The sequence below is a fragment of the Mustela nigripes genome, chromosome 12, assembly GCF_022355385.1.
Source record: "Mustela nigripes isolate SB6536 chromosome 12, MUSNIG.SB6536, whole genome shotgun sequence".
Classification (NCBI taxonomy): Eukaryota; Metazoa; Chordata; class Mammalia; order Carnivora; family Mustelidae; genus Mustela; species Mustela nigripes.
In genome coordinates, this window is record NC_081568.1 from 89,342,915 (window position 1) to 89,369,186 (window position 26,272).

At 39.1% G+C, this 26,272-nt stretch overlaps 1 protein-coding gene across 1 annotated transcript in view; it reads right to left on the bottom strand.

Moving 5' to 3' along the window:
- The window catches only part of DEPDC1B (DEP domain containing 1B), an 80,125-nt gene extending 53,853 nt beyond the window's left edge, over window positions 1-26,272 (bottom strand). Inside the window, exons 1-2 of the mRNA XM_059416632.1 lie at window positions 26,148-26,272; window positions 16,457-16,722 (exon numbers count right to left, since the gene is read on the bottom strand). Coding sequence (XP_059272615.1) covers window positions 16,457-16,722; window positions 26,148-26,195 — 314 coding nt within the window. The 5' untranslated portion in view covers window positions 26,196-26,272. The remainder of the gene's footprint in view (window positions 1-16,456; window positions 16,723-26,147) is intronic.

The following is a 26,272-nucleotide window of genomic DNA, read 5'->3' on the forward strand; positions in this document are numbered from 1 at the left end:
AATCTACAGGAACAGCAACTTTAGAGGTAACACAATGGCACTAAATTCATATCTATCAGTAATTACTCTGAATGTAAATGGATTCAATCCATTTGTAAATGCTCCAATCAAAAAACGTAGGGTATCAGAATGGATTAAAAAAAAAAAAGATGCATCAATATGCTGCTTATAAGAGACTCATCTGAGACTCAAAGACACCTCCAGAATGAAACTGAGGAGGTAGTGAATCATTTATCATGATAATGGACATCAGAAGAAAACTGGGGGCACCTGGGTGGTTTAGTGGGTTAAGCCTCTGCCTTTGGCTCAGGTCATGATCTCAGGGTACTGGGATTGAGCCCCGCGTCGGGCTCTCTGCTCAGCGGGGAGCATGCTTCCCCCTCTGTCTGCCTGCCTCCCTGCCTGCTTGTGATCTCTCTCTCTATCAAATAAATAAAATCTTAAATATAAAGAAAGAAAGAAAGAAGAAGAAGGAAGCTGGAGGAGCAATCCTTATATCAGACAAACTAGATTTTTTTTTAAGATTTTATTTATTTATTTGACAAAAAGAGATTACAAGTAGGAAGAGAGGCAGGCGGAGAGAGAGGAGGAAGCAGGCTCCCTGCTGAGCAGAGAGCCTGATGCGGGGCTCTATCCCAGGACCCTGAGATCATGACCTAAGCAGAAGGCAGAGGCTTTAACCCACTGAGCCATCCAGGCGCCTCTATCAGACAAACTAGATTTTAAACCAAGGAATAACAAGAGACAAAGAAGGGCACTATATCATAATAAAGGGATCTATCCAAAAAGATGATTTAACAACTGCAAATATTTAGGCCCCCAATTTGGGAGCAGCCAAATATATAAATCAATTAATAACAAACTTAAAGGAACTCAATGATAATAATACAATTATAGTAGGGGACTTTAACACCCCACTCACAGCAATGGACAGATCATCTAGGCAGAAGATCAACAAGAAAACAGTGGCTTTGAATGACGTACTTGACCAGTTGGACTTAACAGACATATTCAGAGCATTTCATCTTAAAGCAGCAGAATAGTTCACATGGAACATTCTCAGAATCGATCACATACTGGGTCACAAAACAGGCCTCCACCAATACAAAAATGCTGAGATCATACCATGCATATTTTTCAACCTCACCACTATAAAACCTGAAGTCAACCACAAGAAAAAATTTGGAAAGATCAAAAATACATAGAGGTTAAAGATCATCCTACTAAAGAATAAATAGGTTAACCAGGAAATTAAAGAAGAAATAAAAATACACAGAAGCAAATGAAAATGAAAACATGACAGCTGAAATCCTTTGAGACACAGAAAAGGCGGTCATAAGTGGGAAGTGTATAGCAATATAGGCCTTCCTCAAGAAGCAAAAAAAGTCTCAAATACACAACCTAACCTCACACCTTAAGGAGTTGAAGAAAGAACAAATAAAGCCTAAAACCAGCAGGAAAAAGGAAAATTATTAAGATTAGAACAGGAATAAATGATATAATAAACAGTAGAACAGATCAATGAAACTAAGAGCTGACTCTCTGAAAGAATTAACAAAATTAATAAACCTGTAGTCAGACTTATCAAAAAGAAAACAGAAAGGACCCAAATCCAAATAAATAAAATCACAAATGAAAGAGGGAGAGATCCCAACTAACACTGAATACAATCATAATTGTATGTGATTATATGTAAAATATATATATGTATATGTACGTATATATGTATAATATATAATAATAATATAATTATATGTAGGCATATTTGTATATGCCTACAAACTGGGCAATCTGAAAGGGATGGATAAATTCTCAGAAACATATAAACTACTGAAACAAGAAGAAAACTGAAAACAAGAAGAAATAGAAAAAACTTGAGAAGCTCAGATCCATAATAGGCAAAGAAATCAAATCCATAATCAAAAATCTCCCAACAAACAAGTGTCCAGGGCTGGCTGGCTTCCCAGGGGAATTCTACCAAACATTTAATGAAAAAGTAATACTTATTCTTCTGAAGCTTTTCCAAAATATAGAAATAGAAGGAAAACTTCCAAACTCGTTCCATGAGGCCAGCATTACCCTGATTCCAAAACCCAACAATGACCCCACTAAAAGAAGAATTACAGACCAATATCCCTGATGAACATGGATACAAAAATTCTCAATAAGATAGTAGCTAATCAAATCTAACAGTACCTTAAAAGGATTATGCACCACAAGCAAGTGGAATTTATAACTGGTCTGTAGGGGTGGTTCAATATCCGCAAATAAATCAACATGGTACACTATACTAATAAAAGAAAGGACAAGAACCATATGATCCTCTCAACAGATGCAGAAAAAAGCTTTTGACAAAATACAACATCCATTCTTGATTTAAAAAGATCTCAAGAGAGTAGGGATAGAAGGAACATACCTCAACATTATAAAGGCCATATACGAAAGACCCACAGCTAATTTATCCTCTCAAAGGGGAAAAACTGAAAGCTTTTTTTCTACATCAGGAACAAAACAGGGGTGTCCACTCTCACCATTGTGTTAACATAGTAATTGAAGTCCTAACCTCAGCAATCATACAACCAAAAGAAATAAAAGCCATCCAAATCAGCAAGGAATAAGTCAAATTTTCACTCTTCACAGCTATGATACTCTATAGAGAAAACCCAAAAGACTCCGCCAAAAAATTGTTAGAAATGATACATAAATTCAGCAAATTGCAGGATATAAAATCAATGTACAGAAATCTGTTGCATTTCTATACACCAATAATGAAGCAACAGAAAAAGAAATCAAGGAATCGGTATCATTTATAATTGTACCAAAACCCACAAGATATCGGGGTGCCTAGGTGGCTCAGTCGGTTAAGTGGCTGCCTTCAGCTCAGGTCACGATCCCAGAGTACTAGAATCAAGCCCCATGTTGGGCTCTCTACTCAGTGGGAGCCTGCTTCTCCCTTTCCCTGCAAGACCTGTGCTTGTACTCTCTGTCAAATAAATAAAATCTTAAAAAAAAAAAAAAGATACTAGGAATAAACTTAATCAAAGAAGTAAAAGTCTGTATGCTGAAAACTATATGCTTATGAAAGAAATTGAAGAAGACACCAAAAAAATGGAATAAATTCCATGCACATGAATTTAAAGAGCAAATACTATTAAAAGGTTTATACTACCCAAAGCACTCACACATTCAATGCAATCCCTATCAAAATAACACCAGCATTTTTCACAGAGCCAGAACAAACTGTTCTAAAATTTGTATGCAACCAGAAAAGACCCTGAATAGCCAAAGGAGTGTTGACAAAGAAAAACAAAGTGGAAGGCATCACAATTCCAGACTTCAAATTGTATTACAAAGCTGCAATCATCAAGACAGTATGGTATTGACACCAAAAAAGGCAGATAGACCAATGGAACAGAACAGAGAATCCAGAAATGAACCCACAACTCTGTGGTCAACTAATCTTCAACAAAGCAAGCAGGAAAGAATATCCAATGAAAAAAATTCATTGGGAAACCTAGACAGCCACATGCAGAAGAATGAAACTGGACCACTTTCTTATACCATACATGAAACTTAATTCAAAATGGATGAAAGACCTAAATGTGAGAGACGAAACCAACAAAATCTTAGAGGAGAACACAGCAACCTCTTTGAACTTGGCCACACCAACTTCTTACTAGACACATCTCCAGAGGCAAGGGAAACAAAAGGAAAATGATGTATTAGGACCCCATCAAGATAAAAAGTTTCTGCACAGCAAAGGAAACAACCAATAAAATTAAATAGATAATTTTCCAAAGTAGACATACAGATGGTTAACAGAACAGACACATGAAAAAATGCTCAACATCACTCATAATCAAGGAAATATAACTCAAAACCACAATGAGATACTGCCTCACACCAGTCAGGATGACTAAAATTAATAACTCAGGAAACAACAGATGTTGGCAAGGATGCAAAGAAAGGGGAAAACTATTACACTGTTGGTAGGAATGCAAACTGGAGCAGCCACTCTGGAAAACAGTATGGAGGTTCCTCAAGAAGTTAAAAATAGAACTACCCAATAACCCAGCAATTGTACAACAGCTACTTATCCAAAGAATACAAAAATGCTGACTTGAAGGGGTACATGCACACCAAAATTTATATTTAACTATTAACCAGACCCAAATTATGGAAAGAGCCCAAATATCCATTGACAGAATGGATAAAGGTGTAGTGTGTGTGTGTGTGTGTGTGTGTAATGGAATATTACTCATCCATCAAAAACAATAAAATCTTGCCATTTGCAACAATGTAGATGGAACTAGAGGGTATTATGCTAAGTGAAATAAGTCAGAGAAAGACAAATAACATGATTTTACTCATATGTGGAATTTAAGTAATAAAACAGATGAACAGAGGAGAGGAAAAATAAAATAAGATAAAAACAGAAAAGGAGGGAAAACATAAGAGACTCCTAACTAGAGAGAACAAACTGAGGGTTGCTGGAGGGAAGGTGGGCAGGGGATGGGCTAAATGGGTGATGGGGCATTAAGGAGGACACTTTTTGGCATCAGAACGGGGTGTTATATGTAACTGACAAATCACTAAAGGCTACTCTTGAAACCAATGCTACACAATATGTTAACTAACTCGAATTTAAATAAACAAACAAAAAACAACAACCAAGATTCCATTATGATGGAATAAATAAGTATTTTTAAGGAGAGGAGAGATGTGATCTGGTCTCAAAGACACTCCTACTCTATTAACAATAACTACTTGGAAAATAAATTCCATTTACAAGAGAGGAAAATGTATAAAATATCCAGAGCTTAGATAAAGAAAAGTATGAATTTACAAAGACAACCACCACCATTTATAGTAGCACCAAAAAAAAACATGAATGACTTAGATCTAAATCTCACAAAATTTGTGCACTGTCTGTACATCCACAGCTACACAGCACAGCTGGGAAGTTAAAGACCTGAGAACTGTACCATGTTCATGATTTATCTGGAGGACTCAATTTTGTTAATTTGTCAAATCTCCCCCAAATGAGAACTGTACCATGTTCATGATTTATCTGGAGGACTCAATTTTGTTAATTTGTCAAATCTCCCCCAAACTGATCTACAGAATCCACACAATTTCATTGAAATTACAACAGAATTTTTTATAGAAATACACGAATAGATTCTAAAATTTATGTGGACAAGCAAAAGAACTAGAATAGCAAAAATAACTTTGAAAAATAACAAAGTTGGAGGATTCACACTAACTGATTTCAAGAGTTATATCTGCAGTAATCTGTTGTATTGGAGACAAGGTGGACATATAGGACAATGGAACAGTAAATGAATTAAGTCAGAAGACTCTATATGGTGCTGTGTCCTATATCCATGAGAATACAAGGCCCAGGATCATGGAGTGGAGGTTAAGAACAGCCCTACTGGGACACCTGGGTGGCTCAGTTGGTTAAGCAGCTGCCTTCGGCTCAGGTCATGATCCCAGCGTCCTGGGATCGAGTCCCATATCGGGCTCCTTGCTCCGCAGGGAGCCTGCTTCTCCCTCTGACTCTGCCTTCCACTCTGTCTGCCTGTGCTCGCTCTCACTCTCTCTCTCTCACAAATAAATAAATAAAATCTTTAAAAAAAAAAAAGAACAGCCCTACCTACCATCCCTCCCAGTGAAGGATCCCCACAGCTCTTGACTCCATAGTTAGAGGTCCTACACCCAAAAAAGACACACAAGTTTTCTTGCCAGGAGACATAACAAGGGCACTTTAGGCTCCTTGTGACGGGGAGGAGCACACAAGAAGAGGAATGACTGTCATGGCAGTAGGGCCTCATCCTGACCAGCCGGAGGGTGGGCTGCTCTTACTGCAATACGGACAGGAAAATCTATGCTCCCTCTTGATACTTCTTAGTCCTGCTGTTAACTGTGAATGGGCATGTACAGAAACATCAGTCTGACAAGTATATGGTTATCAAGGGTTCAGACGCTCTCAGTAATGAACTTTGGGGTCTCACTACTAGGTAAACCACCCAAAGCTGTCTAAGGTGATAGCTGAGAGTAAGAGAATTTACAATGGCAAGTCGAGAAGAAAAAGGATGAAGACCAGCTATACCCATTAGACTGGCTTCAGCAAGAGGGGATGTATTCTTCCCAGTAATTTCCATCTCCTGGGTTTTGCCTCGGGAAGAAAGCCCATAAACATGTGTGGAAAAGCAGATGTGTTCAGCACAAGTGATGGACTATGCCAAGCAGGGCGTTCGAAGTTCACATCTCCTTTCAAGGGACCAGCAGCCTCCAGGACAGCCTGCAGCCTCTAGCCACTGTATCTTTCACACTTCACCATGATGCTTACAGCACACTGGTGAGCACAGGGTGGTTACTGGAGCCAAGCCAGTTCTACAAGAAGAATGGGATTCCTCTAGCAAGCAACCATTGTCCAAGGACTTCCCAAAAGCCTCGTCAAGACTTTCTCAGAACTGCACCCTATAGTCTTTCCCAGAGGTCAGACCTGCATCAGAGTCTGAAGGCACACCAAACCCCTTGCTCCCTTCTCCTGTATCCATTCCAGGTGCACCCCAAACCCTAACACTAATTTCCTTTCATATCCAGCCCCACACACCCAGGCCTGCCTCACTCCAAATCTTGTAAGTTTGTTACAATCCTTCCATTACTGACTTCATATTACACCTAACTACAGCTCACTCCATGAGGAGAAAGAAAGAGCCACTCTAACCTAGGAACAGGTGGAGTGATTATTGCTTAACTGCAGCCCTGTAAAAAGTGAACGCCTCACGTACTAACCTTTGAACTTCTTTCTCAATGAATACTAGGCATTGTGCTGGGTATGGGGGACACAGATAAAAGCAAATTCTTTCCCAGCCTTATCTTCCACCGCTCCCTGTGCAACCACACCAAACAAGTTTTTACATCCTCCAAGCTTACTTACGAGGACTGCTCTTAGACACAATTCCCTCCACCAAGACTTCCTTGCCTGGCCAACTTCCACTGATGCATCAAGACTAAACCCAAGTGTCACCTCTGGAGCAAAGTATTCTCTGACTTACACAGCAGAGCTGATTCCTGAGTCCTGCTACAACATACCGTAATCATAACATCTGTGACAATGAATTTGGATTTATCTCTCTTCCTAACTAAACTGGAAGTCTTTGAAGCATGGATCATGCATCCAAAGAGTTTAGCAATATGCCTGGCAAAATAGGAGGGGCTCTTTAATACCTGAGAAGGGAAAAGGAGACAAAAAGAGGAGGACAGCCAGAAGCAGCATACCTGAGAATCTAATTAGCAGGAATCTTAACAGCACTAAGAAGAAGCCAGAATGTATTAATCAAGTGAAAAGCTGACTGGACACTGGGTACTTAAAAATGCTGAGACAGACTTTGCTTTCTGACACTCCCATAAAACACCTGTCTGGCTTCTTCCACTCCTAAATTACAAGCTTATCAAATTCAGAGAGTGGTATGCCCACCTTTCCACAGCTTTCACAAGGCTACTCTCACAGCCTGCATCTCAAGCCAAGTTCCCACTCTTCTCAAGACTTGTAGCATAGGGTTAACTGAGAAAATCTGTTTGACACCTATGTGATCTTTATCATTTTGTTTCCAAATCAACAGTATTTAAGAACCACTCTGGTTCAATCTACCTTCCCTGGCCAAAAAAAGCTTTCCCTTCTTCTCAGGGGAGCATTCAATGAACAATGTTCCCTGAATTTTCTGGATTCCCAACTGATGAGCCTCCATTCCCTATTAAGGATAGTCACGAGGCATCATGAATTCAAAGGAATGAAATTTGGTTAAGGATTAAAGAAAAAAAAACATAGGAGCAATCTCTTGGATATCGGCCACAGCAACGTATTTATGGATATGTCTCCTCAGGCAAGGGAAACAAAAGCAAAAAATAAACTATTGAGACTACATCAGACTAAAAAGCTTTTGCACAATGATGGAAACCATCAAGAGAACCATCATCAATATTTTCAGTGAGTGGCCTTTTTCATATACATCAAATGATACATCTGATAAGGGCTTAATATCCAAAATAGATAAAGAACTCCTACAAATCAACAGAAAAATAAACAATCCAATTAAAAATGGGCAGAGGACCTGAATAGACATTTTCCCAAAGAAGACATACTGGTGGCCAAAAGACACAGCAAGATGCTCAAGATCCCTCATCATCAGGGAAATGCAAATCAAAACTATGAGATACCACTCCAACCAATCAGAATGGCTAGAACCAAACAGAGAAGAAATAACAAGTGTTGGGAAGAATGTAGAGAAAAGGGGACCCTCATGCAATGCTGCTAGGGACGTAAGCTGATGCAGCCACTGTGGAAATCAGTATGAAGGTATCTTAAAAAATTAAAAATAGAATTACCATGCGACCCAGTAATTCCACTTCAGGATATTCACCTGAAGAAAACAAAAACACTAATTTGAAAAGCCATATGCACCCCTATGTTTATAGCAGCATTATTTATAATAGCCAAGATATGGAAGCAATGTGAGTCTCCATCAATAGACAAATGAATGTAGAAGATGTGAGGTAGCTAGCTAGCTAGCTAGACAGACAGAATGGAATACTACCAGCCATTTAAAAAAATGCAATCTTGTCATTTGCAAAAACGTAGATGGACCTAGAGGATACTAATGCTAAGTAAAATAAATCAGACAAAGAAAGACAAATACCATATGATTTCATGTATATATGGAATCATCTGAAACCAAAACAAATGAACAACAACAAAAATAGACTCATAAATACAAAGAACAAACCAATGCTTGCTAGAGGGGAGAGATATGGGTGAAATACATAAAAGAAATTAAGAGGCACACAATTCTAGTTATAAAATAAATAAATCATGATGTTAAAAAGTACGGCATATGAAATTTAATGAATAAAATTGTAATAACTTTATATGGCGACAGATGGTAACTATACTAATCGTGGTAAGGATTTTGTAATATATATAACTGTTGAATAACTATGCAATTCACCTGAAACTTGGTAACAATACATCATAATATTATGTAACATTATATCACTTTGATTAAAAATAAAATAACAAAATTAAAGTCTATCCACACCCCAATATTTAAGAAATTGCACCAAATTTATCCCCATGACTTTGTGACCTAAAACTTCCGCAGCTAGGCCAGTCTCCTCTCTGTTCCCAATACAGTCCACTTACGCATTTCTGATGGAGAGCCTCTGTCTTGGTATCCTTGTTATCTGAAATATCCTCTCCCTTCCCATCCCCTCACTTTATCCAGATCCTACTACATTCTCGGGACCTAGGTTGAAATCCTCTACCTCCTACTCCATTAGGTCTCAAAACACTCCAGTCTACACCAAGTGGGTCACCAACACACCTCCTGCACTGGTCAGGCAGACAAATAATCATAGTATGGTCTGGAATAATGGAGGGGAAAGGTGGAAGCTGTGGCAACTGCAGTCAATTTGCTCCATCTGAACACCTTTGGGTTCATAATTTTTTTTTAAGATTTTATTTATTTATTTGAGAGAGAGAGAGAGAACATGAGTGGAGTGAGGCTTTAACCCACTGAACTCCCTGTCGAGTAGGGAGTCCAATGTGGGACTCGATCCCGGGACTCCAGGATCATGACCTGAGCCAAAGGCTCAACCAACTGAGCAACCCAGGCGCCCCCGGGTTCACAATTTTTTAAGATGCTGTGTTAGAGAAATATTAGGAGCTTCTGAGGAAAGGAAAGCTGGAGGAGAGAGGAGGGAAGGGAGATTTTCACTGCATATACTCTTCTATATTTTGTAAATTTTAAAATATAATTTTCACAAAATACCCAAAAGTGAAAAATAAAAATGAGATGGGAAAAAACTTTAATGACTAAAAACACTACGCCATTCAAACAAAATGGATGCATCAACCAAAGCACTTTCAGTTTAGTACCTTAGTTTATTATTTGTTCCAGTTCATTTGGGTTACTTAATTAAATAACATAATTATATGTCGCCATATAACACCTTTTCGTATATGTATACTCTACCTCTCAAGAGAATCCCAAGTTAGGGAAGAAAAGAATTACATTATATTTCTTTTTTATCTCCTTCACTGCCTTAGATCGACAAACACATGTGATAAGTACTCAGTATTCAGAATCATAAGTGTTTAGAATTTTAAAAGTCCTTAAAGATCTAGGCCACCCTTTCATTTTATAAATGAAAAACTGATGCCTATGAACACTAAAAAACATACCCAATTATCACAGGACAACCTCCCAGGATGTAATGAAAAGAATAAAAACAAAAGAAAAACAAAATCTCTCTCTCTTTCTCTGAGTTTACTATAAAAATAAGGATGCCCACTAGAGGGAGCTAATAGTCCATGAACTTGAAAATGAGGGTCCTAAAACTGTTCCTTCAAAAGGTTAATGAAAAACTTTTCCCAGGGCCAAAGAATGTGACTTAAGAGCCACATACCAGGAGCACATGGGTGGTTCAGGGGGTTAAAGCCTCTGCCTTCCACTCGGGTCGTGATCCCAGGGTCCTGCTCAGCAGGGAGCCTGCTTCCCTTCCTCTCTCTCTGGCTGCCTCTCTGCCTACCTGTGATCTCTGTCAAATAAATAAATAAATAATCTTTAAAAAAAAAAAAAAAGAGCCACATACCCAAACAATATAAATTCAGATTTTTTTTGCCAGAGGTACAGAGACTTTCAAATCTCCAGCATTAAAAAAAGAAAAATGTTTTTAGAATATAGTAATATTTATCTTTTTTTTGGTACAGAAGTCTATCAATTTTAACACACATATTCATCTGTATAACCCCCACAATCAGGAAATAGAACAGTTCCATTATTACCCAAACCTCCTCCTCTGACTTTATAGTCACCCCAACCTACCAACCCACGACCCACCCCTGTGCACACTGTGGAATTCTATTGTATTGATATAAAAATGTTTATCCGTTCACCCATAGAAGGACATCTAGTATGTCTTCAGTGGCTGGCAATCCATATTAATACAGCTGCTATCAATATTCACGTACAAGCTTTTTGAGTCAAAACAGATTTTCATTTCTCCAGGGTAAATGCTGAGTCATATGTAAGTATATTCTCAACTCTAAAAGAAAATTATAACCTTGCTTTCCAAAGTGACAACCAATCCAAGCTTCCTGCCTGCAACAGATGAAATTTCCGGTTGCTCTATATCCTCTCTAGCTCTTGATATTGTCAGTATTTTTATTTTAGCCATTCCAATAGACAAAAACCAGCATGTTATCATGGTTTTAATCTGCACTCCCCTACGGCTAATCTTTAAACATCTTTTCAAGTGAGTATTCTATTCATTTTTTAATTGGGCTGTTTGTATTCTTACTGTTGTTTTGTGAGTTCTTTACATATTCTTGAGAGCAGTCCACTGTCTTATATGTGGTTTGCAAATATTCTCTCCCTATCTGTACCTTGTCTTCTCATCCTCTTAATAATGTCTTTCACATAGCAAAAGCTTATAATTTTGATGAAGTTCAATTTATCATGTTTTTTCTTTTATGAATCATGCTTTTGGTGTCATGCTAAGAACTCTTTGCCTAACTCTTGAGCATAAAGATTTTTTGCTGTCTTAAAATTTTTACAGTCTTGGGGCACCTGGGTGGCTCAGTGGGTTAAAGCCTCTGCCTTCGGCTCAGGTCATGATTTCAGAGTCCTGGGATCAAGCCCCACATCAGGCTCTCTGCTCAGCAGGGAGCCTGCTTCCCCCTCTTTCTCTGTCTGCCTCTCTGCCTACTTGTGATCTCTGTCTGTCAAATAAACGAATAAAATCATTAAAAAAAAATTTTTAGGGACACCTGGGTGGCTCAGTTGGTTAAGCAGCTGCCTTCGGCTCAGGTCATGATCCCAGCATCCTGGGATCAAGTCCCACATGGGGCTCCTTGCTCCGCAGGGAGCCCGCTTCTCCCTCTGCCTCTGCCTTCCACTCTGTCTGCCTGTGTTCGCTCTCCCTCTCTCTCTCTCTGACAAATAAATAAATAAAATCTTTTTTAAAAAAATTTTTTTATAGTCTTACACTTAAATCTACAATTCACTTTGAATCAACTTTTGCATAAAGTATTGCAGTTTACATTTGAGGTTCACTTTTTGCACATAGAGGATATATATCCAGTTGTTCTAATACCATCTTTTTCACTTAAATTGCTTTTACACCTTTGTCAAAAACCAAATGGCCATATTTGTGTGCATTTCTGAACCAGCAGTTCTGTGCCTCCAGTCTAGGTATCTAGCCCTTCACCAACACCACAGTGTCTATTATTTTGGTCTTACGTAGAAGTCTTAAAACTGGGCAGCATGATTCTTGCTTTTTAAATGAAGAATGTGAAAGTAATGTTATTCAATAGAGCTGACAATATCCACATAACAACTTCTAGTTTCAAATTAAAATCAATATTTTGGAAATAGGACAGAAAAAAAAGTAAATATGAGGGAAAGGGAACAGAAAGAAAAGGAAATGAGGAGAAAAAAGTAAAAAGTAGGAACATGAAAGAGATACACATAAAGAGGTAGAAACACAGAAAGAAAAGAAGGAAACAGAAAAAGGGAACAGGGAGAGGTGGGAAAATAAAAAAAATGGTTCTCTACATATTGGACCTCAACCACTACACCTAAGCCAGTGAATTCCTATCTGTGAACACCAAACACCTTCCCAATTACAACTACCCACCAGAGCTAGGTAGCATCAGTAATGAGAGTGGTCAAGGTCTAGGTGTCTTACCAGACCAGGAACCCCAACCTCCTAAAGATCTACAGCAGGTCAAATGCTTTCCTCATTATATCATCCAAACAAACAATTATCAGAATGGCACTTCAATTTTTATGTAACCCATTACAGTAGGTTTAAATACTCCTGTATAACTGTCTGTTCACATAAGTTAAATGGACAGATTCGATGATCAGTGTGGAATTTCCTTAACTAGAACATTCCTGGTTTTTTGTTTAAATGTTTCAAGGAGAAAAGCATCTGGTTCTTTTGGATGAAATATCTACCCTGTCCACCCCAGGGTTGCCATGAAGATCAAATGAGATGATGGAAGGGAAACTGCTTTATATACTGAAACTTCTTATACAAATATACATAACTGCCTCTCCTCATCAGAGGTACAGGACTAGGAAACTTTTAGACACAGACGAAAGAGTCTGGCTCAACTATGTAGACCCTTGAGTGAAATCTGTAACATCTTCAGCGGCAGCAAATTCAGAAGTCTTTCCAGACAGTGGCATTAGAAACAGAAACAACAAGGTTTAGTAACTAGCTCTGGGTACCTCTCTGTAACACTCTGACTTATGGACATTTAGATATTGGGACCTTGCTTTCTTTAACAAGAAAATTTACTATTTCCTTCTTTTTTCTATACTTATCTCTTTGATTCTTGAGGAAAATAATCACGGTTAACAAATATAAATGTAATCACAGAAGAAACATGACACACATTCTTTTAAAACTAGAAATAGGATTGGACATATTCCAAAATAAAAGCTTAGCTCATAACTTCTGTTATGAAATTCTTCAACAGATACTACAACATATACAACATACATGTGTGTATGTGTGCGTGTGCATTTTCTGTCCTAAAAATGCTGTAATGGCCTTCAGTATTTTGTGTAGCTTTCTTTAACTTATAGACCCAAGAAAGCATCCACCCCCAGCTATATTTATAGGCGCTTAGGCTAATGATGTTTACCTTACTTCCCCTATTTGACAACTACAGTTAATCATTTAATGTATTACCCAGTAATTAAAACATCATTGGAATTCTATAAATATATAAACATATGGTGGCCACACCAAATACTTCTTGTTTATTATTGTGTGTTTACTCATTCAGTCACTAATTTATTTACTAGGTTAAGTCCACCTCGTGCTGTCGAAACGGAGGCAATATAGCATACCATAAGAAGACAGGCTTCAGACACAGACATCTCAGTTCAAATCCTGACTCTTCTTCGTCAGGATTCATTTTTTTGAATCCAGCCAAGGGATTCTAGAGAAGTTAATAATAACTTTGGCCTTATTAACTTCCTAATCTTTAAAATTAGGAAAATACACTGTATCAACAGATGTTGTGTTAATAACGATAATGTGGACATGTCAGCACATCATAGGTCCTTGAATACCTTAGTTCCTTATGTGCTAGCAAGAACGCTCGGCTGGCCATTCCAGCCTCTTTGGCACTGCTTAGAAAGGACCCCCATCCATAAGGCTTGATATTTAAAAGCTCATTCTGGAATTTCTCCACCTTGCTAGCTCTCCATCTATTTTTAAATCTAACCTGCCCCTAGGTCCTAATCTCACTCATCTATTTCCATTATAATGTGGTGGCAGTCCTATTCTACTAGGACAGCAGCTGGAAGGAGAGCAGGTAGGGCAGCCCACCCCAACTCTTGCCTGGAGCCCTAGCACGCAGGTGTGAGGATCCTGAGCACCAGTCCCAGAAGCTGCATACGTCCAACAGCTGCCTCCATGCTCATTAGCTCATTCTCAATTCATGGCACATGCTCCTAACAAATGATTTACATATGTACATAGATTTCATCCCAGATTAACCTGAGAAATTGGCAAACATCAGTAGTTAGAATATAAAACTTTCACCCAGGAAATTGGAAAGCTATGAGTTTCCAGGTGGTAAATAATGGAAGAAAATCCTGCTTCCTTTCTGATTCACAGTATTACAGAGAGTAAAGGGAAAATCATTAATAGACAAATATAATCTGTCTGTGCACTTGAGGTTTTAAAGGGGGCTTCCTAGTGACATGAAGCATGCCCTGAAACTGCATTTGCATGCTCCAAATTCCCTCCCCTGAGGATTCTGAAAGCCTGCTGGCACACAATGGATGTTACCCCCATTTAAGGTCACAATAGAACAGATTGGAAGTTACTCATCCAGAGATATTTTTTGGAAGTGTTCTCGCTAAGTTGTGATGGGATATAAGCAATTAGTTTCCCAAGAGAAATAATCACTTACAAATTCCCAGTGAAGTATGGCATGCAGAATGAGGGCTAGCATCTCCACTGCCTAAGGCTAACAAACACTGTGGTCTCAGAATAAGCTAAAATCACCCAAGATCCTAACTAAAAGTTGGATGAGCAAGCCAGAAATAACTGCCAAATGGAGAGACAACTAATTGCCCTGATGACAATCTTGGTATCTGGAAGCTGAAGATTGCCAACAAAATTCTATAAAGAAGTTCAATCTTAGGTGAGCCTGGGTGGCTCAGTGGGTTAAACCTCTGCTTTTGGCTCAGGTCATGATCTCAGGGTCCTGGGATCTAGCCCCACATTGGGCTCTCTGCTCAGCGGGGATACCTCTCTCTCTGCCTGCTCTCTGCCTACTTGTGATTTCTCTCTCTGTCAAATAAATACATAAAATCTTTTAAAAAAAAAGAAGAAGAAGAAGAAGAAGAAGAAGAAGAAGAAGAAATTCAATGTTAAACATGCAGCAATGTTTAGGGTTAGCCTTGGTGCTGGAGGTCACCCTGACAGTGCTCTGCAACCTCTCCTAGCAGCCAGCCCACAAGGAGCCAAAGAAATGGTTCAGGTAGGAATAGACAAGTTTTCTCTGCTCACCAAGGGTCTCAGTGGTTCCAAACTGCCTCACTAAACGTTTTGTAAGGCATTCTTCATTTTTCTTTTGGAGTAAAAGAAAGCAAATGTTAAGGGTCCATATTCTCCATTTCTTCTTTTAACCCCTACTCAGGTTCTCAGCCCTCTGGGTGGCCTCTCTGTCAATAACTCAACGCTTCCTCTTCTCAGGACATTGCAGCTTCATTTCTCTTTAATATTCTCCCTGTTCCTGAAGCTTAGATAGGTCCCTTCTACCTCCAGCAATAAAACCACCTAGCATATAGTGAAAAGGAAAGTCCGAGCAGAGAGACATGCATATTTTCCTTGGATTATCAGGTGGTAAGTGTCCCATCACAAAACAGAACTAAAACATGAGCAAAAACATTTGGAGAGCAGCAGACATACATTGCCAGGGTTCAACTGAGACAAAGGGAATTCTAGCACAATTCTTCATACATGTCCGAGATCTGCTTAAAGATCAGACCCATGCTGCCACTAACCCCGGGAATACACCCCTTCTCACTGCTAGAAAGGTCCACCCCAGAGCTGCTCTTTCATCCTTTCAGATTCTTGAGAAGTGCTCCCAGGTGTGCAGAAGGCACGAACAGATGTCCTTTCTGAAAAGTCACTGCAACTAACCACACTCGGGGGTACTCTATAGGCCCTGGAACATTGCAATAGGTTTTATTTTAACAACACACGTGGTTCTTCACTCAACAAATCACAAGTGGGAGCATCATTCCACTGGAAAAGAGAGATTATTCCACATGAGGAAGTTTCAAGAGACTGACCAAGTCCAGTCATCCTCCCCGTAGTCCTCCTCTTCAGGGTTTACTTATCATCCTTTTACCTGTACAAGTGACGATTGTCTTCAAAATCTTCCTGACCCCATTTTCCCTTGATGTCTTCAATAACATGATTCTTGAGAAATTTTTTCAGCAGCTGAACTGTTTGTTTGCGGGTCACTTCTGGGCCAAAGTTCTGACTGCACCTCAACAGCTCGTGCAGCCAATCCACAGCTTCAGCCGCCGTGAAACAACGTTCATAACTTTTGAAACGACAGCGATGTTTCCGTAAGGGCATCCTAGCACGAAAAAGCTCAACTGTTTCATTCCACTGGGGAAGAAAAGAAGAAAAGCATTTAGTAACCAACTGATTTTTTTTAAGGTTATTATGTCCCAAATACTTGAGACTGTGAATGCAGTTCTTCCATTGAAGAGACTGCCTTGATGACAGAGACTTGAATTTTTTTTTTTTTTTAAAGTAGGCTGAATGGAGGGGTGTCTGGGTGGCTCAGTGGGTTAAAGCCTCTGCCTTTGGCTCGGGTCATGATCCCAGGATCCTGGGATTGAGCCCCGTATCAGGCTCTCAGCTCGGCGGGGAGCCTGCTTCCTCCTCTCTCTCTGCCTGCCTCTCTGCCTACTTGTGATCGCTCTGTCAAGTAAATAAATAAAATCTTTTTTAAAAAAATAAATAAATAAAGTAGGCTGAATGGAGGAACAAGGTGGAACTAGAGTTGGACACTTAACCAACAGAGCTACCCAGGCACCCCGTGGAATCATACAGATTTTACTTTTCTTCTGGACATCTTATATCAAGATTACATTTTATTTATGTTATTCATCTATATTAATGCATATGACAGTAGTTCATTTTTATTGCTATGCAGTATTCCATTGCATGAATAAATCACTATTCATCTATTCTTTTTTTTTTTTTTAGAGTGAGAGCAAGAGAAAGAATGAGCAGGGAGAGGGGAGAGACAGAATCCCAAGCAGGCTCCACACTCAGTGTGGAGCCCAACTCAGGGCTCAATCTTACAACCCTGAGATCATAACCTGAGCTGAAACCAAGGTTGGTCACTTAACCAGGTGAGCCACCCAGGCGCTCCACGATTTATCTTTTCTTAAGTTGATGGACATTTGGGTTGTTTTTTTTCTTCTAAGAATAGTGCTCCTATGAACATTGTGTTTTTTGGCCAACATATATATATGTTCTGTTGGATAATGGAAATTGCTGGAGTATGAGGTGTGCATACATTTAACTTTTACAAAGTTTGCCAAACTGTTTTCCAAAGTGGTTGTACTGATTTATATTCCCATCAGCAACATATGAGGTTTCCAGTTGTTCTACATTCTCAGCAGCACTTAGTGTTGCCTATCTTTTCATTTTAGCCATTTTGTAGGCATGCAGTAGTATTGCATTGTGGACTACTTTTGCATTTCATTTCTAATTAATAAAGTTGAACATCTTTGCATATATTATGGTAAATTTAAAGATCTTTTCATGTGAAATGCCTGTTCAAGTTATTTTCCTTTTTTTTCTGTTGGAGTATCTGTCCTTTCATTCATGTTCTGAGGGGTTTGTTTGTTTGTTTGTTTGTTTGTTTTAGAAATTCTAGTTAAATGTTATCCTACAGTGGCTTGTCTTGTTTCTTGTGTGTTTTTAAGATGTTAAAAAATTATTTAAATCTGGACCAACTTAATTTGGATGATGGCATATAACAGTGTCAAATGAAGTAGAAAGATTAATATATACCTAAGGCAAAATGATGTCTGAATTTGGTTACAAGGAAGACAAGATTCAGAATCAGAGTGAAATTCAATTGCATCAAGTTAGAAGGTGGTTAAAGAAAGTAGAAAAAGTGAATGACCAGTTAAGCGTTTGCTTGCTGAATCCCTACTGTGTGTTGGGAATCCCTATTGTGCTCTGTGTCTAGGGTGCATGCTTGCACAGACCCAGAGTTGGTCCTCTATGCCCCTGGTGTTGTGTGGAAGAATAGTGAACCATTGTTGCAGAGGAGGTTGGGCAGGAGGAGGAATGAAGAGAAACCTGGAAGAAAAGGCCTGATCAGAAGGGAAAAGGAGCCAGAAGCGGGAAAAATAAAAAGAATATGCCAAGATCAGAACTGTAGTTGTTAGAAAAAAGATTTTCTGATTTCAGTGGGAAGGGAGGAGAGAAGTAAAGGGAGGAGAGAAGTTTGTGCAGTGATACACCTGAAAGAGAAGGCTGGGAGGAGGGAGAATGGTTATGAGAGTACGACTGTGAGTTTCCAGGACTTTAAGGAGGGCTGGCAGGAAGCCTAGGGTCTGAAAAAGCTGTTGGTGTAACTATGTAGGAAGGATACCATATGTGAACATTTCATTTAATCTAGGGAAGGCTGATGAAGGGGTGGATGTCTAAGGTTTGTTGTGTTTTTTTTTTTAAATAGGAAAATATTTTGCAGAATTTTTAAACATGTTTTGACATCAGGCACTATGTCTCATACATCTCTCATTTTTTCTCTCCTTGTAACAGTACTTATTCATTGAATGAAGGAAAATCATATTAAACACAGGGCTCCAAGAAGTGAATTACACATATTTGGCTCAGTTTTACCCATAGTTTTGATCATTTGTTTCTCATTAATGTAAGAATCCATTAAGTTCACGTGAAGGGACAACTTGGTGGTAATATCTTCAGTATATACTTATTGAATGAATAAAATACATTTTTACAAGTTTTTTTTTTCTTTTGAGTGGGAAGTTTGCAAATAAAAGATTGTCAAGGCTGGGGGCACATAGGTGGCTAATTCAGTTGAGCATCCCACTCTCGATTTCAGCTCAGGTCTTTATCTCAGGGTCATGAGTTCAAGCCCTGCGTTAGGCTCCACACTGGTCATGTAGCCTACTTTAAAAAAAAAAAAGGAACAAAAAACTGTATGGTTCCATTTATATAAAGTCAAAAAGGAGGCAAAACTAATCCATGGTATTAGAAATCATAACTGGTTAATTTGTAAGTAGGTCAAAACAAAGAAAGGCAAGGGGTACCTATGGAGTGCTAGGATTGTTACATCTCTTGATCTATGTATCAGTTACACAAGATGCTCACATGAAAACTTACTGAGTATACTTATTTCATTATACCATCTATACCTATAAACACAACATAAGTTTTAAACAATCTCCACATATTTTTAATCACTGTCATTTTAATTCTCTGCTGACACCTAGCCTTCATGTTAGTCTTGATCAAACATGTTGGGAGTGGGGAGGGAAGAGGAGTTAATAAAAAAGATTTTCATTTATTTTATGTTGATTCAATTATCATAATCATTATCAATTAAACTTAATGCATAGTACTTTATTTTTTTTTTAAGACTTTATTTATTTGACACAGAGAGAGATCACAAGTAAGCAGAGAGGCAGGCAGAGAGAGAGGGGGAAGCAGGCTCTCTGCTGAGCAGGGAGCCCGATGCGGGGGCTCAATCCCAGGACCCTGGGATCATGACCTGAGCTGAAGGCAAAGGCTTTAATCCACTGAGCCACCCAGGCGCCCTGCACAGTACTTTATACATTACTTAATAAATGTAATGAAGACATGGGCCCCTGGAATCCTATATTTCAAACCAGAAGTAAATATGCCTATTAATTAACTCAAGCTGGTGAGTAGTTCCTCTACTTATTTTAATTAGGCTATAATGCACATTGTAACAAATTAAATGCAGAAGCATATATAAAAGAGTCTGCTCAGTCCCTCTCGGATCCCACATACCTATCACACACATAGAATTCTTCCTTTTTAATGTATATTATTTATTACTAGGATTACTGTTTGCTTTCCTTTTTAAGTAATGTGATCAACTGGGGCACCTGTGTGGCTCAGTGGATTAGGCCTCTGCCTTCGGTTCAGGTCATGGTCTCAGGGTCCTGGGATAGAGCCCCACATGGGGCTCTCTGCTCAGAGGGGTGCCTGCTTCCCCACCCACCCACCCCCACCTGCCTCTCTGCCTACTAGTGATTTCTGTCAAATAAATAAATAAAACCTTTAAAAAAAATGTGATCAATCCTACTGTATACACACTCCCCAGTTTGTTTTTGCACTGAACACAGCACAGATGTCCTTCTGTGTCAATACCTATAGATCCAGCCCACTCTTATGAATGAATAAATGCCATAATTTACTTAACCATTTTCTAACTGATGGGCATGGATCTGTTTCCATGTTGTTGTTTCAAAATATTACTTTAAAACCCCTGGGGCACCTGGGTGACTCACTGCTTAAGCAACTGACTCTTGATTTCACCTCTGGTCATGAGGGCCCTGAGAGAGAGCCCCATCTCAGATGGGGCGGGCTCTGTGCTCTGCATGGGGTTGGCTTGACCTTGTCCCTCTCCCTCCCCCACACTTACCCCTGTGTCTCTCTCTCTCTCTCTTTCAAATAAATAAATAACCGAAAGGACGAAAGTTTTTATTTGTGAAAGAATGGATTTATAAATTTTAACAGCATATTTAAATCAGATGTAACAATTCACAGTCCTACCAACAATATAAGAGCATGCTGCCTTATCTGCGGCCATCACTAAATGTTACCATTTTCGTTTCTGCCAATCCATGTTCAAGAAATGATGTCTCTATACTTTGTACGTTCCTATCTTCACCTTAAGTAATTTTCGTTTATTTATCTGAGACTTGACCTTCTTCTATTGGGTTGTCTTCCTCTTTTTCTTAATCAGTTTTTTTAAATGTTTAAATCTAGCATTTAAGTCAAAGTGCATAGAAGTCAGGAAAATTAGTCTATTTTGCTCAGTTCAGTATATTCAAACTGAAGACATTGCCTGTCTTATGGTACATGTGTTTAATAAAAGTGCTATGAATGAATATGTAATATTAATCCTTTTAAAAAATATTAGAATTGTTTTCTCCTGGCTAATCAATTTATGCGGTCTCTAGCTATATGAAGGTTTTGTTGTTGATGGTGATGTTAATCAAACAAACATATATTTATTTTCTTTATAGCTTCAGGATTTCCTGAATCCTGAATCCCCTTTGTTTAGAGGAAGGAAATTAGGGATATCCCCATCCAGTGGTATTAAAAATATTTATCAAAGTTTTCTTTTAATATTTTAAAGGAATTTTTAAAAAATATTTGAATCTTCAACTAGAATTTTTTATGGCAAGAGGAGAATATCTCTACCTTTATTTTTTTCCAAATGGAGAGTCAATTATGTCGCCCTTTTTTCAATGAATTGCAATATTAAGTTACTTTACATAGTATTTCTTTTTTTTTTTTTAAGATTTTATTTATTTATTTATTTGACAGAGGGAGATCACAAGTAGGCAGAGAGGCAGGCAGAGAGAGAGAGAGAAGGAAGCAGGCTCCCTGCTGAGCAGAGAGCCTGATGCGGGACTCGATCCCAGGACCCTGGGATCATGACCTTAGCTGAAGGCAGGGGCTTAACCCACTGAGCCACACACGTGCCCACATAGTATCTTTCTTGATTCTTTTCTGAACTCTCCTTTCTTTCCCATTGAGCTATTTATGTCTTTCTATACAATACTACACCATTGTGATTACAGTCAATTAATACTAAGTTTAAATATCTGTGTAGATCAAAGTCATCTATAGTCTCCTTAATTATCATACATTTACTCTTCTGAATGACCTTTTCATTAAGTACATTCTACACACAGGAAAAAAAAATATGTCTGGATTTTTACTGATTCTGTTGATAGCTGGTTTTTATTTCACACTAGAAATTTTTCTAATAAGACATCTTTATCAGGGGTGCCTGGGTGGGTTAAAGCCTCTGCCTTCAGCTCAGGTCATAATCCCAGGGTCCTGGGATTGAGACCCGCATTGGGCTCTCTGCTTGGCAGGGAGCCTGCTTCCCCCTCTCTCTCTCTGCCTGCTTCTCTGTCTACTTGTGATCTCTGTCTGTGAAATAAATAAATAAAATCTTTTAAAAAAGAAAAAAAAAAGACATCTTTATCAAAGCTCGCATCTCTTTAAAAAGTAACTTATAAAATGAGTTTTTAATTTATGTTGCTTTTTAATGGCATTTATCATTATGGATTATATTTACTCAATACATGAAACATTTCAGAATTCTAAAACCTAGTGAGACCATGATCTTTAAAAAAATAAAATAAAATAAAATAATTTTTAAAAACTAAAAAACCATAATCTCTTTTCCTACTTACTTCTAAAAATAATTATGTTGTTATTGGCTACTCCAACAAAAAAGAACAATTGTGTTTTCTGTAAAACAACTCAAAATTCTCAGTTATACTTGGAAGGGAAATATCCTATATGTCAACAAAGAACAAGACAGAGCTTAAAAATGTGATTTTTTTTCCCCGTGACATATTATTTGGAGAGAAAATCTTTATAGCAAAGGGAACAAAAGAGATTTGTTCGTAATTTAAAAACTTTGTACTACTTATTTATCCCTTAAACTAGGGATCTGAAATAAGGACTCACACAATTGTTTTTACTTCATATCATGAGCCAAACTACAAAATACAGCAGTGAGTGTTGAAACGTGTTTCCTGTTCTTTTCTCCAGGATATTGATTCCATTTCCTTCCTTCTTAGTACCAAAAATATTGTGATAATGGTGCTATCATGCACCTGGCCTCAGAGCGCAGAGACAACCAAACTCTACATCTAGCTGAATTTGCCAAGACTAGCAGGGAGAACCTGATCAAGTCAGTTCACCCCTTTAGGACTCAAGAGAAGGAGGAAACTGGACTAGACAATTGTTCATGTCCATTCTAGTTCTCAGATTCAGTGATAGCTGTAGGTGTTTAAAGTTTACCACTTGCATCAGATGGTAGAGGTAACTCAGCATTAAGTTCAAAGACTCAGTAGATTAAAGCAGTTTTTATAAAAGCAATTTTCTTTCTCCTCATTATTTCTATTAAAATGATGAACTATAGATGACCCTTGAACAAGAGAGGTTTGAACTACCTAGGTCCACTTTATATACAGATTTTTATCAACAAATACAGTACAGTACTGTCAATGTATTTTCTCTTCCTTAGGATTTTCTCTTTTTAAAAGATTTTATTTATTTATTTGAGAGAGAGAGAAAGGAAGAGAGCACAAGCAGAGGGGAGGCGCTGGGGGAGAAGCAGACTCCTTTACTGAGCAGGGAGCCCAAGACCCAGGACTCAGTCAGTCCCAGCACTCTGGGATCATGACCTAAGCCGAAGGCGGAGGCAATCGACTGAGCCATCCAGGCACAATTCTTTATGATTTTCTTAGTAACATTTTCTTTTCTCTAGCTTACTTTATTATAAGAATATAGGATGTAATATATAAAACATACAAAATGTGTTAATTGACTCTTTATGTTATCAGTAAGACTTCCAGTGAACAGCAAGCCATTAGTAGTTAAGTTAAGTTTTGGAGGAGTTATACATGGACTTTCAACTGTGCACGGGTGGGCACTCCTAACCCCCACATTGTTCAAGGGTCAACTGTATTTGTATGTGGATTACAAAAGTGAAAGCTATTTCAATGAAGATGAATAAGTTGCTAATATAACTTCCATATTCACCATGTAATGACTTAGAATCAGTCATTTGATTTTTGGCACAAAAATTTACCTCATCCATAAAATGTTATTTTCAGATAAGTCTTTGGTGCTTAAGAAAATGGAGATGTACATGGTTTGAAAAAGTAAAGGGAGTCATGAAAGGAATTAGTAAAGGCCTGCTCCTTCTATGCCAATGATTTTCCCAAGCCTTTCCTGAAGACTGGGTTGAGGGTGATCTTGGAAGAAGGGGGAAACAATAAGCGGGGAGAGCAAGATGGAAAGGTGAGCTGGGGAAGGTAAGTAAAGAGAGGACTAGTCACAAACTTCATGATTTACCTGGTAAAAGTTGTAAGGCACAACTGAATTATTCTCCAAGAAACATTTATACATGCAATGAGGTTAAATCATCTACAATGATGACAGAGATCACAGATATAAAGCAGGAAAACTCACTTTAAAAAAAAAAGTTTTGCTACAGTTTTCTGTGCTTCCAAAATCTTGGTTTAAGATCAAAGGTCTCAAATAGAATAAACTCGACAAGTGAATGATCAAAGGTCTCAAATAGAACAAACTTGACAAGTGAATGGACTACCTGGGAAGTTCTGGTAAAATTGAAGTGCTTTCATTAATTAGTCACATAATTAAATTTCTTGCTTAATTTGATCAATCTTAGCTAAACTTGACTTGAATATCACTTCTTAGGGGTTGACAGCTTCTGGAGAACAAAGAACATGTTTCTTTATAAATTCCTTTGATAATATGTTAATGTGACTCAGAATGAAGCAGTGCCTTATTACATAGGTATTACACATCCACAAAAAGTAGTAATTCACACATTTCAATGAATGAGATTTAAAACGGTTCCAATCATGATGTAACTTTTTTTAGTCTAAAGCAGGAAGGATGAGGACTACCTACCCCAAGATTCTGAGCTTCTGTTTCCCTTGCATAAGTGCTGTGAATAAATTTGGGAGAGAGGGATGTTCTCCCGCCCCCCGCCCCCCAACAAAGGAGAGTAAAGTTTTTGAAAGTCCCTGATGAAGCACAATCTCTATCTCATCCCGAAACATGGACCTACCAATAGCCCAGATTCCAGATGGTTCCAAACAGTAGAAGCAATTGTGAAGCCTAAGTAAATATGAAAACATTAAAAACAAAACAAAAATTATTTGTCCCCTGTCAGCACCATCCACACCTCCTAGAGGCTAGCCTAAAGGAAAATCTACATTCATATTTGCTGATTTTTTTTTTTAATGAATGAATCATTATATGCAAGCCTATAGCAGATTGTTGGCAAAGAGGAGTGCGGTAACTCCTCCCACCTTGCGCCTATCTTTTCCTGGATATCCATTAGGTTACACAGAACAACGAAAATAATTCCCAAATTACATGTGGCCATAAGTGTTTTACCACGTTTGGTACCACAAGGAGGGTCCCCTCCTCCCAATTACCAGCAGGCTTCCATTGAAAGTCTCCAAACACCTGCAATTGACATTACCAAATTGTCACCACTTATTCCATTATAGTGATCCTTTAAAACGCAAATCACTAAAATCACTTGCTCCAGGCCACAAAGAAATCAACTACGCAACGGAACCCTGAATACCAAAGTTCTTCTCGCAGGAGAAAAAGCAGCACCCTGGACCTTCAATGTCTGTAAAGGCTCTTTCAGAACATCCGTTCGGGCCACCCGCTGATTTAGGTCGATGCTGACAGAACCAGAAACGCTCCCTGGGAGCCAGAAAAGCGGCCAAGACCCACGTCCGTTCCAGGCACCGTTAGAAAGAACCTCAGGTGTCACCACTAGTGACACTCAGGACGGAGACACGCCCTGCCCGTTCTCTGGCGATGGGTGAGTGTTACAAGGGGTGGAGGGCCCTGAGGTTACCAACGCAGTCCTTCCTCTCCCCGCCACAGGCGTTTGATTCCAGAGGACAAAGGGGGGTGGGGGTGGGGTCCCCTGGTCTTTCCGGCGCTTTAAATCCGAAGGCGTCACTTACTACCGAAAACCAGGCCAATGTCTCGGGAACAAAGCTGCTCCCACCCACTCCTGTCGAGCTCCCGACCCGGTAAGCCTTTCTTTGAGAATCGCTCGGAAAACGGCCGCCCTAGCGAAAACGGGTCCCGCCTCGGGCCGCGCCAACCTTGCAGAGGCGAGGACTGACAAGCACGCGGCCCACTGCCAGGCCCGGGTCCCCTGGGGCCGGTGGCTTCGCCCAGGCTCCAGCACCTCCACTCACCAGCTTGGTGGCTCGGTACGGGCCGGGCCCCACGATGCGATGTTCCATGGCGGGTACGCAGTGGCAGTGGCGGCGGCGGCGGCGGCGGCGGAGGCCGCCTCAGCGCCGATCCCCGCGAGCTGGCG